General features: G+C 36.6%; 1 protein-coding gene across 1 annotated transcript; it reads right to left on the bottom strand.

Annotated features, from left to right (window-relative positions):
- Window positions 1-472: 472 nt before the first annotated feature.
- On the bottom strand, window positions 473-17791 carry LOC135250763 (dipeptidyl peptidase 4-like). Its single transcript, XM_064327408.1, has 26 exons — window positions 16162-17791; window positions 15815-15899; window positions 12211-12306; window positions 11964-12058; window positions 11788-11862; window positions 11645-11697; window positions 11376-11445; window positions 10842-10962; window positions 10511-10665; window positions 8580-8680; window positions 8026-8155; window positions 7260-7298; window positions 6995-7093; window positions 6827-6897; window positions 6550-6603; window positions 6087-6211; window positions 5859-5909; window positions 5486-5584; window positions 5316-5385; window positions 4676-4870; window positions 3437-3491; window positions 3236-3335; window positions 3101-3156; window positions 2699-2771; window positions 2468-2541; window positions 473-1467 (listed from the first exon to the last, which is right to left on the bottom strand). The coding sequence occupies exons 1-26, from the start codon at window positions 16162-16164 to the stop codon at window positions 1369-1371; spliced, it is 2244 nt and encodes a 747-aa protein (XP_064183478.1). The 5' UTR covers window positions 16165-17791; the 3' UTR covers window positions 473-1368.
- Window positions 17792-20853: the final 3062 nt, after the last annotated feature.

Below are 20853 nucleotides of genomic sequence, written 5' to 3'. Positions count from 1 at the left end.
GCTGGATTTGAGAAGACATGAGGGGAAAAAGGTTATGTAACATAATTTGAGGATATGGATGGGATAAAGAAGCACTTGAATGTTACAGAGAAGAGATTGTTCATGAAGAGTTGAATGGGATAAATGAGTATCAGAGGGGGCATTGCATCTTACCAGTTCTTGGTGGAGGGGTGGCGAGGGAGTGTACAGTAGTAAAGAAATGGGGAGGGAGAAAAAAATATGGGGGGGGGGGGGGTGGGGGGAGTGGTAAGGGACATGCAAGAGATAGGCCACAAAGATTGTTCTGATTTTTTGGAGAGAAAAAAAACGTAATACATAAGCAGTTTACAGAGCATCTCTTATGGTCCTGTTTGCATGCAATACATAGGGACACTCGTGCTTCTGGTCCGTTGCTTTAATCAAATGTCTATAAATGACTGACTAGGTTTGATTCAGCTACTGTGTATAAAGGAAATGCATGAACGCCACCACATAAATATTAACATTTTATTTAATTATGGACACATTTTAAAGTTGAAGTCTTTATCCACATTTTTATATATGCCACATCTCAAACAGCTGTACCAACGTTACAATGGTACATCACCAATGGGACACATTTGGCATACTTTAGCTACTAGAGTCTTTACATTGCAGTAGGATTTTAATGTCAGAGCAAGATGAGTATTTTTCAAAAGAATGTCCGCATGTTAAAATCTATTTTAGCAAATAAGATGCCATCTCCCAAACGTCTTAAACAGTGGTCACTGTGCATGTTTTTCAGTCGTACAATTATAACACAAGCAGGCACTGGCATGGTGTGGCAGAAACAGTGCAGTAGTCACTTCGTGTAATTCATAGGAAGACATCACAACATAATTCTCAGTCCAAGACTCCAAAGTTCAATAAAGGCAATTGTAAGTGTATAGAACAAAAAGTTTTCCTATTAGAATGAAGACAATATTTTTGAATAGCAGTAATCTGAGAGGATCTAAGGATTTGAAAAACAATTGGTAGGCCATGTGGCAAAGGTAGTAAACCTAGTTTAGTAGTTGAGTATGCATAAACATGCCCTGGTTCAATTTATTGGGGATATTTATAAAAATGAAATACAATTATAAATATTCAGGTAAAAACAATAAAGAATACATCAGTTGAAGTTACACATTTATTTGCTCTACATCATGCTTACATTTTTACCAACTGCCACACTGAAATATGAAAGGTTTTACTTTTAGTGCAATATTTTTATAATGTTTACGATATATGTATCTGTAATGGCAGAAGTATAGGATATCCATATTTGGAGTGGCAGTAGTTAAAGGATATATGTATTTGAAAGGGCAGTTGGTGTATAGATTATTTTTATTTGGAATGGCAGCAGTTAGTCTATTTCATGCCAAAGCACTTAAGGAGGAAGTTGCTCATGTGTGTGTAGACGTGATGATGGGCAGAGCCTCCCAGGCCATGGTCCTTATCAGTGTACCACTAGAATAAAAAAAGGAAAAAAATTAAACACAAAATTATATTTAAAAATATTAAGGAACGACAGACAGTGGGAAAAAAACCCACAATATGAACGTTTTCCAATAGTGGTGTTTATGGTGGTTTCATAATGGTGTGGAATGCATTTTTCTGGTATGGCACTGGTGTACTCATATCTTAGACAGCAAGGCCACTACTGGTCTTTACTTACTGGGACTGAGTGATCATCTTCACCACAGGGTACTGGCAGAAAGGGTGCTGTCATTGCCAGCTTTGTTTTAAACGTGTATACATTTTTCAGTAATATGTACTGTATCTACTACTCTGAATGCTTTCCAGACACACCAACAAGAAAGACTAATAGCCACAAAGATTTGTAAGGGTTTCTTGTTGTTGCCATATAGCTAGTCAGGATATCTATCTGTCAGCATAGATAGGTTGCTAGCTAACTTTTCATTTTGTGACTATGACTAGTAAAAGCTTAATGGTATATATGCATCTGGGTCAAATTACTGTAGTGTTACTGGCATGTTATATTAAATAGCTGGCAGCTAGTAGTAAGATAGCTAGCTAACATTAGTTAGCCAATTACTTTATAGGGCTTAGTCACAGCAGCTGTTCACAACAGGTTAACCAGGTAATGAACATGCTTTTCGTTACTTCCCTAGCTATCTTTCTTGATAGCTATTTCAATGTTGGACCAATTGCCTCTGCATTACCAAGAGGAATTGAGTCAATAAAACTTAATCTTTCAGTCATGTTGAGTATTCTAGCACCTGGCTAGAACACTGCATTATCCTGCCCTGTGCATGTTTGAATTCGCAGAAATCCACCCCACTGACATGCTGAATTGTGAACACAATGAAGCCATAGTACGGTGCCATTTTGAAAAGCAGTTTATGTTGGAAAGCACTGTCATTACACAAGTCAACTAATAAGTCAAATTGAAAGCAACAGATTTGCACACCACTTGTTTCCTGCCCCTTAAATCTATGTTTTTTACCATTGCGTCAAAGTCCACTTCTGCCTCGACAAGAGCTTTGGAGATTTGTGCAGCTTGCTGGAAATGAACATTGTCTGAAAAGTAGCAATAAAAAAAAGAGGTATTAGAATTAGGAGTCTTCACAAATCAGTTTAGAGAGAGAGAGAGAGAGAAATACACTTAACATTAACTACAATGTGAGTATCTGAATATCAGGCACTTGTGCATGAGAACATCTTAAAATACACTTACCATCTGCTGTGCCATGAACCAAAAGGTATTGAACAGATTTGAAATTTGCAGCCCTACCGGTTACTGTGGAATTCTGTAAAAGCATACAATGAGATTACTTGCTTTTATAAAGAATATCACAGATATAATGAGATATTATTTGATTATTTGCATTTCTATGTCACAACTTCAGCATCATAATTAAAATATATATTTTGATTAACTTTGTATGCCTGCACCTCTTTACAGAACATATAAACAGTGAACAAAATGTGTAAAACATAATGATATTGACGAAAATATTCCAAAAAAGAGTGTAATTGTTAGAGTTGAAAAAACATTCCCAATTCCATTCAAACCATTTATGAAACAGAAATTGCTGAACATTCTGTTAATATCACAAGAAATAAATTTAACACTTACTTCATATGCAGGATTATCAGAAGGTTGGTTCATATAACGTTCAGTATAGATTGAGTCTGAAAGCATCAAAGTTATACGATTATAACAAAATTGCTATTAGTATTTGAATTTGTATACAGTTATTTTGGTACATACCATAATATTCCCATTTAGATACTGGGGCAACTGCCATTCCACACTTGAAAACTCCACTCCCAGCACCCAGTGCCATGGATGTTACATAACCTCCATATGACTGCAAGAGGAAGTAATCATAGAATGGAAAGCTACAGTATAGTGTTTATTTGAAATAAATGTTATCCATTTATTCAGAAAAAACAACGCATTACCACTTACCCAACCCCAGATGGCTATTCTGTCTTTGTCTATAAAGCCCATATTAATAAATTGTCTGTAAAAGAAAAAATGGATTTTGTTACAAATGTTTTATTTTACATCTGAAAAATGAACCTACAAGAAAACTTCCCTTAAAAATAGTGTTACGGTTATGATTACCATCATAAGATATGTACATGAAAGTGGATCAGGTAACAGGGTTAAACTAGCAATTACAATTATAACTAAAACCATCATTAGACTGAAAATAGTAGAGCATCAAGAGATTTATCCAGTACAGCAGGGTTTTATTCAGTGACAAGTTAACTCTTTATAATATTAGAATCAGCAGTGCAATTTCAAAGAATTGGGTAATCCATGTTAACAAAATAAGGTAACTTCCTACTTTCATGAGGGTTATCTCTCCTTATATACAGTGCTGTGTAAAAGTATTTTCCCCCTTCCTGATTTTCTCAGTTATTGCATATTTGTCACATTGAATGATTTCAGATCTTTAAACAAAATGTAATATTAGACGAAGGGAAACTGAGTACACATTTACACATTTAATGAAAAAAGTTACTAAACATCCATATAACCCATGTGAGAAATTAATTGCCTCCTTAGTTACTCAATCAACCAACAACAGTCAACCAACTCAATCAATCAATCTGAATGGCTGAAAAGAAACTAAATTTAAGGTTTGGAGTGGCCTAGTTAAAGCCCTGACTTGAATCCAACAGAGATGATGTGGCAGAACCTGAAATGAGCCGTTCATGCTCAAAAATCTACCTGAATTAAAGCAGTTCTGCAAAGAAGAGTGGGCTAAAATTCCTCCACAGTGATGTGAAAGACTGATATCAAATTACTGGAAACATTTGGTTGCTGTTATTGCAGCTAAAGGTGGTGCAACCAGTTATTAAGTTTAAGGAGGAAATTACTTTTTCACAAGGGTGATATGGGTGTTTGATAACTTTTTCATTAAAGAATTTAAAACATGGTTCTATGTTTACTCAGGTTGCCTTTGTCCAATATCACATTTTGTGTAAATCTGAACTATCATTCAGTGTGACAGATATGCACTAATAGAGGGAATGAGAAAATGGGCAAACACTTTTCACGGCACTGTAAGTAGGGAATGAAAATAAGAGATCGGGCTCACTGCTCATCAGTGCTTCTCTAAGCATGTGATGAATGGACATTAGACCAAGGACAGGTGCTGATGGGCCTTTCGTTTGGCTTCACAGAGATGCGACTCACCTCACAGCTGAAATTTGATCTTCCACTTCAAATGTTCCCAGCCGTTTGTAGATAGCGTGCATTATGGCGTCACCTTGGTAACCACTGCCCCTTCCGTCAAAGCTGGCCACAATAACATTCTCTGTACTGGCAAGGTATGTGGCCCAGTCCAGCCTGAAAACGTCATTTACCTTCTGGCTACATGGTCCTGCGTACCTACATTAAGAGATTTAAGATCAAATTTGTCCTTGAGTACATTTTGATATTAAGATGATTATAAAGTCAAGTCACTGTTTGCACCATCATCATAGGTCAGAAGATCATCAGGCATACTTAACATAATAAAAAATAATAAAATGTATTCCTAAAGTGTTCAGTAACATGCCACGCAAATGTATTGCATTAATAATGATGACATATGAACAAATACCATATAAAATGCTGTTCTCAAATATGACTGAACTCATGTTACTTGCCATGATGTCAACCCTTACTTAAAATTCTTGGCAATGTGCATATGAATGATCTATAGACTTGTTATGCTCTGGTAATGATGGTATAGATGGAATTTGTGAAGGGTCTAGGAGTATGTACATCATGTAAAGAGTCATGAGAATAATTGGCGAATCAACAGAACCAATAAGAAGTCAGTAATACTCACACATCGATTAGGAGGGGATATTTTTTTGATTTGTCTAAATGAGGAGGCAGAGTCATTTGGTACCAAAGGTCTGTTTGAAAACAAGGAGACAAGAACAAATCAATTAGAGGTATGTGTTGAGTATGCATCTTCCCAACTTTCAACCTTGTTTTCTACCATCAAAGTCTTACCCAATCCACCGATCCTGATGGTGTCACGCTGCACGGTTGGCATCTGGATCCCAGAAAGAATCTGTTCCAGATCTTTGTTGTCTTCAATAACCCGGATCTCTAAAATCAAATTGTAAATATATTTCTTCATTACTTGAAATCTGCAAACATTTAAAGAATGATGCATGCATGTATACAATGGTTTGTATATTTAAAGCAAGAGCATATTTGTGCCATCTATTTTTATTACTCTTGAAAGTTCTGTATTAAATATACATAATAACATCTGAAACTATTTTTTATCATATCTGTTCTTAAGCCGGAGAAGAATGTCTATATCTGTGGTTGATATGTACATAAGAGAAAATGAGCGTTATTCTGTAGATTTGCTTACCTGTTAGAGTGCCCCTGTTGTCATAAAGTATAAACAAAGGTAGACCAGGTCCTGTTGAATTATATGAAAAGGTTTATGGAATTTTTGCATAAGCAAGCATTTTATGCCCAGCTATATAGCTGCATATACTGGACTATAAAAAAAACATCTTGATTTGTGGATTGAAAATCTGTCATGGCAATTTTATGCATTCATTTTGGTTGAGCCCTCGTTGGCAAGGCAACTGACCATAGCACTCCATGCAGTAGAAAGAGCCATTTTTACTGAAGTACGCCGAGTTGTACTGACACCGGTCCTTATCCACTGTACAAGTAAGGCATTGAGGAGTGGAAGGTTTGCTGCCAACTGCAATCCTAACAGATTAAAAAACACACACTCAGTTTTCATGAAGTATACATTTTTATCAAGTCACCAAAAAGGTATAAACATAATGAAAAATACCTTTATTTGAATTTGTACTGTTACAGTAGAGATACAGGACAACGGGTGCTGATTGTGAAAATGGTGCTTAGAATGACTAAAGTACATACATATTCTTAAGTTCACAATGTTGTAATCACAGGATTCCACATTCATGTTCAACAGATAACAAAGAAGGAATTTATTAATGATGTCATTTATTTCCATATTAAGCCACAGGATATTTTTTTACTTGGGCTGACCTCTACAGTCAGATGAAAATGCCTCTTACTTGTAAAGGTTCCTCTGGCCAGGCCGCTTAAGGTGTTCGTTACTGATGTAGTATCTGTGGAAATACAGATGTTTTTCAGTTTGTCACACTGAATGGTTTCTGATCTTTGGACAAAATATAATATTAGACAAAGGGAAACAGAGTAAACACAAAACATATTTTTAAATGATTATTTAAGTTATTTACTGATAAAAGGTATCAAACACCCATATCACTTGTGTGAAAGAAGTAATTTCGCATATTCACAAAAGTTAATACACCGCTCTATGAGACTTACATGGCGTCTTTGGTCAGTTTGGAAATGGAGATCACCTCCCAAGTTCCTGATGTGATGGGGGTGGCCACACCCTTCAAACAGAGGAGGCCTGGTGAGTTAAGATGATCCTCAACCACGGAGAACAGTCCAACAGAGAGCCCTGATTCTAAAACTTCTGTTTCTACTTACAGCATTCACGTGATGGATGTGCTTATAGCCATTTGAGTCACTCATCACTTTGTAAAAACTGATGTTGTCCTCAGCAAAGACAGGTGTAGCTGGTGAAAACTGAAAAAGGATTAAAAGTGTTTGGTTTCACACAAAGTTAAACAACATTTAATCTGTTACTAAAAGTTAACACTTAACCTTGATTAAATAAGGCTATCATGGTGCATGTATGAGGTTACATATTACTTCTTATTTGCTGTACTGTTTCTATTTTAAACAAACATACTCGCCCAACCCATCCACGCTCACTCTCTTCCACGTGACTCTAAAAACAAAAAACAAAAAGAAATCATGGAACTTAAAATCACTTTTCTAGTAACATTTTTTAACAATATTATTCTGTGTAATGATGCTTTTATTTTATGGGTGAATATTTGTATGTTATTTTTTTCACTTTCAACTGGGAAGATATAATTTATACATAAATGATTTACTTAATGATCCCCGGAATCACATTACAGATTTGACTGAAGCACTTCAGGTTCTGAGTTTATGAAACATTTCCAGAATCTCACAGCTGGCTTCAGTTTCACATTTTCATTTAGTTTTTCTCATAAGATTATTCAGTTTTATTTGATGGTGGGTCTTCATATTTCTAAATATTCTCCATAACCATTTCCAGAAGATTACATATCAATTGCAAGCATACAAGAACCGACATGGTTATGAAATAAGTAATCATTGGTTAAGAAATAGTAATCATTTTGGCACAAAAATGTTTTGCCTAACAAAAATTGCTTTAAACTGGTTTTAATATGTATGATAACATTTATATGATGGATATGATGAACTATGTAAGATTCATTGATGTATGAATGCTCCATAATATCTTTTTATTATTTAAAAAAAAAAGTAATCAAAAAAAAAAAAAAGTAAAACCAATTTCTGAGTTTCGGGTCTATTTCCAGTTACTTAATTGTCCATGGAAATTGTTTAGATACTGGCACCAGGTGGACTTTAAAAATAAAAATGTCTACAGGTGGGACATTTACTTCTGTCTCATTCCAGTGGCTCCCATCAAAGTCATAGATCTGTAAAAGGACATAGTTCTGCTTCCTCGTCTGCCACTGGACTGCAATGCGCTCGTCTGTAACCCAGGTGACGGAACTCAAATAGTGGTCACTATAGGGAGGGAACACAACACTCATGGAGAAGATGTATACATAATTTAGATCTTTAAAGTGGCTAATTCTACCATTTATTATACAGTTCTACAATTTCCTAACATAAAATAGTGCAACACAGATATGCTTTTTTTTCATCATATAATAATCATCCAGCTCAGACACAAGAAACCAGGTGGGGTGAATTACCCATTAATCACTTGAATTGATCAATTAAGTTCTAAGAAACAATGAAAACCAGTACATCCTGCAGCCCTCCAGGACAGGTTTTGGGGACCCCTAGTATAAAACTATCCCAAAATATTATTTTACACACCAGTTTTGTAGATTCAAAACAAAATACTTGTAATAAAGCTAATAATTATTGGCAACTGTGAATGCTATTACATTTTATATTTACATAAAACTGAACCATACTGTACCTTGCTCCTACTGAACTTGGCACTGCAACCTGCATGATTTGTGGTGGGGCTTGGGTAGTATCGGCAACAAACAGCTTGACTGTGGGATTTGTTGCCCCTGCCTTGATAACAAAATGATGTGTATTAGTAAATGTATAACACAATATGTTTACAGATGCACACTTGTAATATTGATTTATGTTATGCAAATGTCACATAACAGGATGCTGAGAAAACACTGCACTGTAAATGAAAAACTGAAATATGTGAAATATGCCTTTGCACAGGAATTTGCTTTGATTTAATAGCAGTCTATGAAATTTACACAAACCCATGTAATGTATGTGAAGACACACTGAGACAAAGACTGGATACTATTTGTTTGGTTAGTTACTTCCATTAATCCAGGATGAATAAGCAGTTAACTTACAACAAACTAAGGAAAGGTGTGGTAAGTGTAGCTATGCTAAAGCTAGGTCATATTAGATAATTACATTGTATAACTATAGTGCACTCAGTAGAGTGCAGATCTCTGCCAGGCATTCTCATTCTCAAGAACAGCGTTCTCAATGGTCCTGAAAATTTAAGCCTGACTTGATCCGGCCAGAGTGAATTGATGCCCGAGCTCGGCCCAGTCTGAGATCACATTATTTTAAGAAGCCTGAGCCCGACCCGAAAAAAAATGCAATTCAGCAAATTTGTTTTTTATTTTTCATTTCGTGTCCATTTTGTCATATCTTTTTCTGACTTTGTTTTTGCTGTTGAAAACTTTTCATATCATGGATATCCCCTCGCATTCGTTCTGTCTCTATATTTTAAAATCCACTTGATCAAGTTAGTGTGTGCACAGTGTGCATAAAGCAATTTGTGCTGAAGCTATATATTTGCCTAGTAGTTAGTCACAGCAAACGGGAATAGTTGGGTGATTAAATTAGATACTTTTTAACAAATAGGGAAAGCCTGAGCATAATGGACTAGCAATCAGCACAATGGATTGTGGTCACAGGTACTCAATGTGGTCACACGACTCAAATCAATTATCATAAAGTATTGGCTCAAACCAACCTAAGGGTCGGGTCAGGTTCAGTGAAGGGGGACATCACAATGCAGTACGTTATTCTGCTGTACTGTAATGGTGCAATACAGTCATAAGGAATCTTTTATTTCTACTATGAATTATGGTAAATGCATATGCATATGCATACTGCCACCCATCCTCACAGTTAATGCTATCCCGTCACTCTGTCTTCATTTCAGACTGAAGCATCACTTGGAGCCCAATCACTGTAATTGCAAGTTAAGAATGCCATACAGCACAACAGAAAATAATGCAGTGCTTCCCATAAGCTGATAGTGAAAGTGCTTGCGACTGTGGAACAGGGGGAGAACAATGATCAAATAAAAGCTCAAAACAAAGATTATAGTTTTTATAATGTACTGTTATGCTCAACTAGCAAATTTGTATTTGTTTTCATGTTTGTTTTTTTAAATACATTTTTCCTTCTGTTAAATGTCACATTAAGTTTGTGGCTTGCACCTCTGCAACAAACAGCTCAGGCCCGACGTCCTCTTTGTTTCAGTAAAGTATTTTTACCTAAAATATTGTCATAAAATAGAGGAACAATTTTTATTGTAATGTTCGTAATGATCAGAACAGGCTAGCCAGCTAGCTTTAATGCAGTTTTTCCTTCTGTTAAGCGTGACGTTAATACGTTTGTTGCTGTTTGTATTGATCAGAACAGGCTAACCAGCTTGGTTTGGTTCAGGATGCAGACCGCCTATTTGGAATGAACGCTAGCCAACATTTCACAGCCTGGCTTTCAACAGGAGGTCTGCAAAGGTACTGCAGAGGGTCCAATATTGAACATTCCCCCTACTGCGCCCCTCCCCCAATCCCCCCCACCTTTTTTTCAGCATAAATTTAACTTTATTGTGCTATTAGGACATCTTACCTTGGGGTATGGAATAATGACTGTTTGGGGATACTGATCAGATCCATACCAAGAATATTCAATGTTGGGGACCAATCTGTCATCAAACTCTGCATAGGCCAGGAACCTCCCACTCGGAGACCACCACATTGCATTGTTCGATGAGAACATCTCCTCTGAAAGTAATGGAGAAAATGTTTCATTTCAACATTAAATATTAAAAGCCTTCGCATTTCAAAATCATGTGATCACCAATGCAAACCATAAGAAAGATTGCTGTTACTTGTCCATAATGTTTTTTGCATGAATTAATTCTTTTTTTTTTGTGAAATAGTCCCAGTTCTGCTCTTACCCTCATACACCCAGTCAGGGATGCCATTGAGAATCGCATTCTCTAGCCCGTTGGTAGTCACTTGCATAGCTTCCGCTGTGGCGTTTGGTTTTACATAAACATTGAAATTCCAAACAAAGGCCTGTCAGAAAACAAACACTGTCACTAGTAGTGATGAAAGCATTGCATTGCATTTATTTATGAATGCTTACAAACACAACGACATTTTTAATAATTATGATATTGCGTTCAGGAAGTATGTTCATTAACAGGACAATAACAATTCCCACAATAACTTACTTCCTTATAATGTGTGAAAGCAGGGAGAATGCATCATGTTGTACTTTCCATGACATTACGGTGGGAGGTGCCACAATGAAGCATGTATAGTATCACTCTTACCAAACATATGAGGTGGAGAAGCACATACTTTCCCACTGATATTAAAGCATGGCTGAATTATGTCTTTAGTGGGAGAATTTTTGCACATGCACTAGCGTACAGCAATATCATTGCAGGAGTGAATGAATGAATGCGCTTGAGATGTGTGCTTACCAGTTTATTTCCAGTTGGAGCCCATGCTAAGTTCTGCACCATATCTGGAATATGGGACTCCACAAACAAACTAAAAGTGAAAAAAAAGTTGAGTTATCTTCCTCATTTGTCTTTAAGACCCTTGTTTATGACTTAATTAATCTGTGGTGCATACACAAACAACAGCACATATATTAATATTGGGAGAGTTGTGTCTGTCGACTGTTAACCCTATAAATCTGAAAGAAGATTTAGAGAACGGCGTATGTGACACAAGGCAATGCACTTACTTTTTTTCCCTGTGGAACATAGAGTAAGAAGCAGTGAAAGAGTGCCTCCATTGCTGTTGAAAAACAATTCACAAGCAATTAGCTTTATGTTGGATCAAACCTTTTCATTATTCTTTAAAAGAAATAAAACGTTTTGCAATTACCTTTGTGTAATTGATCTGAAAACATACATACTGCCGATCGGCAGACACCAAGTAATCAGTTGCTTGTACCTCATCCTAGAATATAAATATTTTAAAAAATTGGTGAATGATAATTCACGTTACAATTTAAGGAAAGAAATGCATTCAATCATTTTGCATAATGAAAAGCCTCTTACTAAGGTACTGCTGTTCAAAAATACTGAGATGTTTCCTGTGTCGACTTGGTGAAGCACTACTGTTCCTTTTCTGGTTCTATTTAGGTACTCGTTGTCTAACAAAGGGGAAAGACAGAAGAGTATTGCATTAACTCTAATTATTCTTGCATTCATTTGTAAGTCAAAATTAAATACCAACAATGATTAACACATGCCTTTGACTACAGTGCTTTTAGGTGAGAGGACAGTAAACACCTCCATACATTACCTGATATCCAGCGCATATTGTATGATCTATAACGAATGGTGCTGTTGAAGTAGTCGTCAAGTGTGTATGTCTTCATTGGATCGCCCACATCTTGTTCTGAAATGGCAGCAACAAAGAACAATATTCACCATTCAATTGTTGGTTTGAAGGGGATTTCTCCCCTTATGAGCAACATTTTGGTGGGATTTCAAAGGTTTGGTGGGGGGTGGGGGGGTTGAGTGACAGATAGGTGGTGGCATAAAAGACATGACTGAAAGAATTATGCAATATGCTTTCATTAACTTTATTTTCTATTCTCTTATGGCAATTTTACTTCATGTAGAAGTCTGAAAATCAAAAATAGCCTAACCATTTCCCTTTCTTCATGAACTGCTTTAATACTATCAAAATAAAATGAATCAGGAAAGCTGTCCAGGATAACTGAACACATTTTGTGTTGCGCAAAGAAAAAAAACATACATATATCAAAATACAAATCAAAATGCTTCACTTACATTAAAAAAATCAACATTAAAAATCAGTTTTATGGGTTAGTGCTATTGACTTGTGCTAGCTCTCATAGAAAGGCTAACAACACACTAGCACAAGTTCGATCACCACTGCAGTGAAATTAAATGATCAGGGTTGAAATGATATAAATATATGCAACTCTTCTAAAGGGGTTCTTGAACTATGTCTGAGGGGAGGAGCTGGTATTCATTGTGTAAGACGTGGCTGGGGTCTGGATATTTTTTTTGGACCTCTTTGAGGATGGTTTACTCGAATATGGACTCGAGGGTGGGCTTCTGTTTGACTCCCAAGTGATTCATGGCTGTATCAGGTGGGTAATCTGGGCCTTCTGCTCAGAGACTGCCAAACCAAATTGAAGGGCCTTAGCACAGGTGACTTTCAACTATGGAAGTGTATAAAAGTAACATAGTAACAGGCAGTGTAACAAGTAACAGATAATGTCTATCTGGACCTTTCAAGTCAATCTATTATCAAGATGAATATCCAAGTATTCGTATGTGGTCACTTGGGCTACGTCCAGCTTGTTTATGACCACTGGCAAATGGTCCTCAATCTCCTCAGTCTTTTTAACATCGAGAATAAGATAAGCACAACACTTGAAACAGTGCTGGATCTCTGGTTTGTAAACTGTTACATCTGATTTATATTGTATATACAAAATCTAGCTGTGAAGCAACATTAGACATCAACTTGTTCAAAATGATATTCTCCATACACTTATTACAACGGATGTTAGGGTGACAGGTCTTAGGCCATTATTCTCCTGTGCAGAGGGTTTCTTAGGAATAGGGGAAATGATTTCCTTTTTCCATGTTGGAACAGTGTGTGAGTCTCTAGATCTCTGAAAGATCGAGCCCCAGAGGGGTGATTCCTCTGCACACATTTTTTTAAAGCAGAGATACCATCTGGTCTTGAGGCCTTGCTAACATTGAATATGTTTAAAGACTTTCAGTACAGATTTCAAATCAATTCCCAATCTATCTACAGTCACATTGATGTTAATACTGTTCAGAACTTTGTCACACTCAAGAAAAATCACAAATGTCAAACCTATTATATAAAACATCCAGGTAATTTTCCTTTGTTAGTTGATCTATGGCACACAGGGGTTAATGTTTCTTACTCTTCTTATGGAGTTCCTTGGTTTTTAGAGTCTGTGTTTTAAAAGCATTCATTAATAGACCACTTTCCCAGATGAGGAAATTGATCACTACAGCAAGTTTTATATCTCTAAAGCACAACAGTGATTTTTCATGAATTAAAATGATTGTGCTCAATAGCACCACCAAGTGATCCAATTGGGTCAATACTTCGGAGTTAGGCTCTAGATGTGACTGCCAACATAGCTACAAAATTTCATCAATTTCTCTTGCACTCTGGTAGTTATAAGCATTTTGGTGATAAACCACACCCACATTTATATTGGGTCCTCAATCATTCATGTTTTAATGTATCAAAATTATGTATAGAACTGGTCCATTTTCAATTAAAAATTTTGGAAATCCAATATGGCGGACATGATGGTTTACTGAGGCTAATTTGTTTTCCAGTCAGAGAGATGTATGCTGATGGAAAGCTCATGACAACAGTGCAAAGTGTAAAATAAGCATGCTGAAATATGCAAATAATTTGATAAATTACTGTAACACCATTATTGGCCTATTTATGCTGATCTGACTTTGCGTTAAAAAGTTATTCGCATTTTTGTTATAAGCCACACCCATAGCAAAATTAATTGGCTGTTTATTCATCCATATTTTAATGTATCAAATTTCTGTATGGAATTTTGATGCAACATAATCTAAAGAGGGCGTACACCAAATTTGGTCCATTTCTATGGAACAAGTAGCATTTTAAGTGAAATGCAAAATTTCTGGAAACAAATATGGAGAACATTATGGATTATTAAAGCAAATGTATTGTGTCCAGGCAGAGGTATGTCAGAGGATATGGCATTATTTCAAAGGCACTGAGAAATATCCCTGTAGAAATACTCAAAGGTTTTATTAATTACTGTAGCACCCCCTACTGGCCGATTCTCACCAAATTTCTCCTACTAGTATAGGCTCCCAGTAGTACAAATGTACCAAATTTCAAGATGACTGGACAACAGAAATTCTGTCTGATGCATGCTAAAATCTAATTGGCTGATGGCGGCTATGTTTTTTGAAGTTATATACATTTAACCAAGATGCTGCCTACAAATTTTGAACTGATTTGGCCATTTGGTTCATGAGTTATGGGCATTTTTACATTTTCCCCTGCAATAGTGTCGCATGTTGACCTAACTAAATTAACTTGTGCGTGTTCTGGGTATGACATGAAGAAAGTCTCTGTAAAGTTTCATGATGATCAGATATTGCATTCAAAAGTTGTAACCATTTTTGTGATAATCCACACCCATATCAATATTCATTGGCTCCTTTTTCATCCATTTTTAAACATTCACTTTCTTCCTATAGTGCCATCATCTAGCCAATCTGGGTAAGTTTTCTTACCTGAGTAACAGGTGGGAATGGGAACCTAACTGCCAAGGTTTAAAGTTTTTGCTGTGCAAACACTTTTTGGGCAGAAAAAACAATTTTAAAAATAAAGGACCCCTAATAAAGCAGAGCTTCAGCTGAACTGAATTGGGCTTATAGAAAAAAATAGTAAAAGAATAAAACAAAATAATCAATCAGTGCAGCCATAGTGCATATGATTACATTTGAAACAAAATGTTCATACTAAAAATAATAACGATAATGGCCTAATACACCTGAAATATAAAATGTAGTGTCAACCTTTTTGTGCTTGGCCTATTATAAATCACTAAATGTTGAATAAATTTACACAAATGGCATTTACCAGAATGTTTCTGGGATACATACAAATACGATATGACGATAATAAGTATCATATAGAGGCAGGTAATTGTTTTATTTTACTTTCAAATTTAAAGTGCTTATTTTAATTCAACATCATAACTGCACAGTAAAATGACCAGTGTAAACTTCAACAGAGAAGTGCATATAGGGGCCATATACTCTGTAAGATAATATCATATGAACAAACAATTAATTTTCTTTAGTACAAAACTGAGGGATAAACTTACCGTTCAAAAAAATAACTGTTGGTACCACAATTAACGTGACGACGCCTGCTGCACCTATGATCCCTAGAAGAACTTTGCCATAGCCCTTTAAAGATGAAGGCAAAATAAATAAATGAATAGATAAATGAATACATAAATAAATAAATGATGTGGAAAGTTTAAGGGACACGTGCCATTCAAACTTTTTCAAACCATTTTTTTCATCATCCAGAATTACGTGCTATAACTTTTTGTATCGCATGTGAATACTTTACATACAGTTATGCTGTAGAATCACAAATATATGTACCGTTGGGTAATAAAGTAAAACTCCAACAAATGCATATAAATCAACATCAGTAACTCACCATAATTGTACTGGGGACTCAGTATTCTCAGGTGAAAATGGCAAGTTATAACAATCCCTTGGTTTGTTGGCGTGGAGTGGATGACAATTTCTCCTTTTTTCTAGCAAACCAAATGGCAATGAAGCTCATGGAGTTCTACTGTTGTGGTTAAAAATTAACTTGGTTGTAAAAGGGTACAATAAAATTAAGTGAGAATAAAGATATCAGGGTTAAAACTGGCTCTCTTTGCTGAACCATTGAACTTCAGGACACACTGCAAGAAAGCGCTGGATATTGGTATTGTAGTAGCCAAATAAATGTTCATAAATCTGCACACTAGGCTACATAACTTTGTATGAGTGAAGAAATCTAACCGGTTGCGGAAATAGTTTCTATAACAATCTACAGATCACCTCCATTTAGCATACATACTGTACATTACAGCAGGGGTGTCCAATCTTATCTGAAAAGGGCCAGTATGGTGAATAACGATACCAGTACTACGGTACCTCATTCAACTAATCAACTAATCATGGTCTTCAGTTATGACCTCGATAAGCAAAATCAGGTGTCTTAATGCTGGGGCAAAACATAAACCTTCTGTCACATCGTCCCTTTTTGGATAAGACTGGACACCACCGCATTAATGCCATAGGCCAACTGTGCCTTGCTGTGATCCTGTGTCTACCATCAGGTAATGTTGCTTACAGGTGGTCCAACAGAAAGCAGGCCAACTTTGTGTTATTTTTCATCCCCTTGCTGAACTTCAGCCATCACCATTGAGGAATTGAGAAATTCCAAGGTTGACTCCGGTGTTTGAACAAGCCCTATCGGCTTGTCATTTCAGTCCGCTTGTGCTCCTTCACCTCCGCCATTGCAGTAAATTACAGGCATTTAGCAGACGCTCTTATCCAGAGCAGTAGTTAGCTAGCTAGCTAGCAGTGGTGGACAAAGTACACAACCCCATTACTTCAAAGTCATGGAGTCAAAGTATAGATACCCCTGGTCAACTATTACTCCACTACAAGTGAAAGTTGTTCAGTCAAATTTTTTACTTGAGTTAAACTACTGGAGTACTTGCTTTTAAAAATACTTAAGTATTCAAAAGTACATTTTCTTTTTAATGCCAACGCACTGTTGTATTGTTTCTATGATGCATTTACAGAAGCATTTTTACTGTTATTAGATAGCAACACATGATAGGTAGCATTGCCTGAAATGTGAAACAGTTGGATGACCCTTCGCTCAAATTCCATAAAACATCATCTGACCAAAGCTCAGACAACTTCATAATTAGCAAACGGGCTACCGTTAGCTAACGTTTACATACCTCGACATCAGGGGTTAAATTGGGATTTGGGAGGTGGGTAGATTCTGAGATCCGGTGGGAGGTGGGTGAAAAAAGGTACAAACCAATGAATGTCTCAGCTCAAAATAGTTGTATCTTTAATGTATTGTGCACATAATTGTAATTAAGGAAAACAATGTTTGAAAAAGAATGTATACTATTATTGCAAGCTTTTACATAAAATATTTCAAGTTTATTGAGTGTCATTAATGCTGAGAATTTTTTTACCCACGAAAATAATCGGTCATCCTCCTCTTTTGTCCTCCCTTTTTTCCTCCTTCATCCATCTTTCTTTAAACCAGTGGTGTCAAACTCATGCCATGGAGGGCCGTGTGTATGCAGGTTTTCATTCCAGATCTTGATTATATAATTAGTTAAATTATTTGCTGAATTAGGGATGCAGGTTTGTGCACAATGGTGACCCGATGTCTATGGTGACCCGCATTGTCTAAATAAAAATTTTCTTATATTCTGTGCTTCAATGTAGTTAAACGCATATGGCTGAATGAGTAATTGGACTCAATTAAGGCAGCATTAATTGGTTGGAATGAAAACCTGCATACACACGGCCCTCCATGGCATGAGTTTGACACCACTGCTTTAAACTGTCGAATTGAAACAAAATATTGGGGCGACATAGCTCAGGAGGTAAGACCGATTGTCTGGCAGTCGGAGGGTTGCCGGTTCAAACCCCGCCCTGGGCGTGTTGAAGTGTCCTTGAGCAAGATACCTAACCCCTAACTGCTCTGGCGAATGAGAGGCATCAATTGTAAAGCGCTTTGGATAAAAGCGCTATATAAATGCAGTCCATTTACCATTTACCAAATAAAACCAGCGGCGACTGGTAAGCTGAAAATTGGTGATGCGCAAAACTTTCCTTTAAACTAATCATTGATCTCAAACGGTTTTAATTAATTTTCAGTAATTAACAAGCATGCAAACGATCTGACTAAACAATTGGAAAGGGACACACAGCTTCTTCGCGTTGTGTTGGGGAGATTAAATGATAAATGCGATTTAGAAAAATCCATTTTAATCACTAAGCAGTGGCGGAATCTTCCCCTGACTTCCCCTGATTTTCTTTGAGTATCAATGCAATTAATCCACAATTATACAAAAATAGGCTACTCAATAGCAATACTATCATATATAGCCAGCTCTCCCCAAATAGACATTTTTAGCGAGTAGCCTAGCCCTTATAGCCTACATTTATTTTCATTTGCAGTACGAAATTGTGCACATTTTTAATTAACATTATTTGTGGATACATGCACTTCTTTTCCGCAATCAAATATCTGCAATGCGTAGACTGTAAACAAAATTGAAGTGCAGGTTTTGTTTTTGCTGGTTATTCTGAATGCTAACACGGTAGATGACTGGTGTATCTTGTTTGTTAAATGTAGACTACTTGGTGATTAAAATGGATTTTTAACGAATAAATTGAATTTATGATTTAATCCCCCTAACACGGTATGAAGACGCTGTGTGTTTGTTAGGCTACTTGCCATTTGATTAGTCCGATCGTTGGCACGCTTGATAATAAAGGAAAAATTACTAATGAAAACAGGTTGAGATCAATGATTAGTTTAAAGGAAAGTTTTGCGCCCCACCAATGTTCAGCTCACCAGTCGCCGCTGAATAAAACGTTATGTATGTGGGAAATATTCAATCCGAGCTGCTGACCAGCAACCTATTGATTTTGCTCAAGCAATCAAAGTTGCCGTTAATAATAGCCGGCGTTCGTGGGGGCTGTTTATTCATCTCTCTTTAAAATGTTGCATAGATGAAATTACATGTTAATGAAATTACCTACCGCGTCCACTTCTAAACAATCAAGACAATCAACAGTATTTTTCTTTCTGTGCCTGTCAATATAAACGACTGTTCCTCCTGAGTTCTTTTTCTTTAGATTTTTGATTGGTTGAGCGAGTAAGTGGCTAGAGGGAACACATGGACTGGAGCATAGGAAAAATGGACTGGATTGTCATAGTTACTGTCCACCCCTGCTAGCTAGAAAGGTTCTGCTGAAACCTCAAGATCCCCCACAGGCCCTGTAGCCACAGCCAGCCCTCCCCAAACAAAAAAAGAAAGGCACACTCAGAAACATCTAAAACAAATCTTAGAAGAGGAAATACAGGCAGAGCAGCACAGATTTCTGAGATGTGCGCTGAGACAGAGATGGTTTGTGCATCATAGATATGAGTGAGCCTGGTCATTTAATATCATTTTAAAGGTAAAAATCCTTACAGTAAGCCTTTAACAAGAAAACACTAGACACATTGAACACTAGAAAGGCCAGAGGCAAGGCCATCAGGTCTTCAGACTTCAAAATTACAATTAGGCTACTCCAACACTGTAAATGCCCTTCCTCCATGACTTCTCCTAAATATCTGGGTTTAATTTACATAATTTAAAAAACTCGACTCGTTGCCATTGTCATGTTACTCAAGCCAGACGATAGGCAGCAGGTGCTGGTCCGAATGTGTGGCTCTCTCCTCCAGCACGATATTCAGAAACTGCATGACCAACACTTAGATGCAAATGGCTCTTTCAAGTGCTATCAAAACGAATTTCACATATATAATCAGACAAAATGCATTCACGTCGCAATCGTGTGATGAGTCTAATTGTTGGGAGCATTATAATTATGAAAATGATAGCTCCACTTGAAATGATAGTTTTATAGCTCCACGTGAAATGTAACTTGATTTGTGTGCGGTCCCAGCTCACACAAACCACCAAAGCTGTACGTTCTTTGTGTAATTAATGAGCAAGAGGAGAAAGACAGCACACATGTAAAAGCGCACTCCAAATAGCGGGAGCAGGGGAGAAATGTGTTGACTTCATGGACTGAAGAAAATCACTTTTTTTTAAATATTGCACTTTGTATTTCTTAAGCTACATTTTCCATTTTGTGTTCCGACTTGTGCACAATTCAGCACTTTTGTCAGTATGCCTGTAATATGCCTTGATACATTTTTTTCCCTTAGCCTATGTAACAAAATTGCTGTAATTCAGAAATATAAAATGTTCCTTTGTGTCCTTTATTTCACGAAAATTGTTTTGCAACATATGGTTTTGTGATATTTGCTGTGGGTAGAGAAATCGATGCTGTAACGCAGGACAATCCTGATGCCGCTGGGCATCAGGTCTGGTGGTAATAGGAAACACAAAAATGCAGATTTTCTAGTGTTAATAGATTGTCCCTGAAGCAATTTTTGAACAATGTTGTACTCTATTGCACATTAACAGAGGCATGGAGTGGCTGAAATGACATGAAAGTAAATCTTCCGTTTTCATAAAACCCTCCAGTTTTTACAATGCAAGTGTAATGAGGCTGTAAGAGATGAGCTTGTGCATAAGTG

Source organism: Anguilla rostrata, chromosome 3 (genome assembly GCF_018555375.3).
Source record: "Anguilla rostrata isolate EN2019 chromosome 3, ASM1855537v3, whole genome shotgun sequence".
Classification (NCBI taxonomy): domain Eukaryota; kingdom Metazoa; phylum Chordata; class Actinopteri; order Anguilliformes; family Anguillidae; genus Anguilla; species Anguilla rostrata.
Note: the sequence above shows the minus strand (reverse complement) of the source record. Positions and strands in the feature narration are given on the sequence as shown.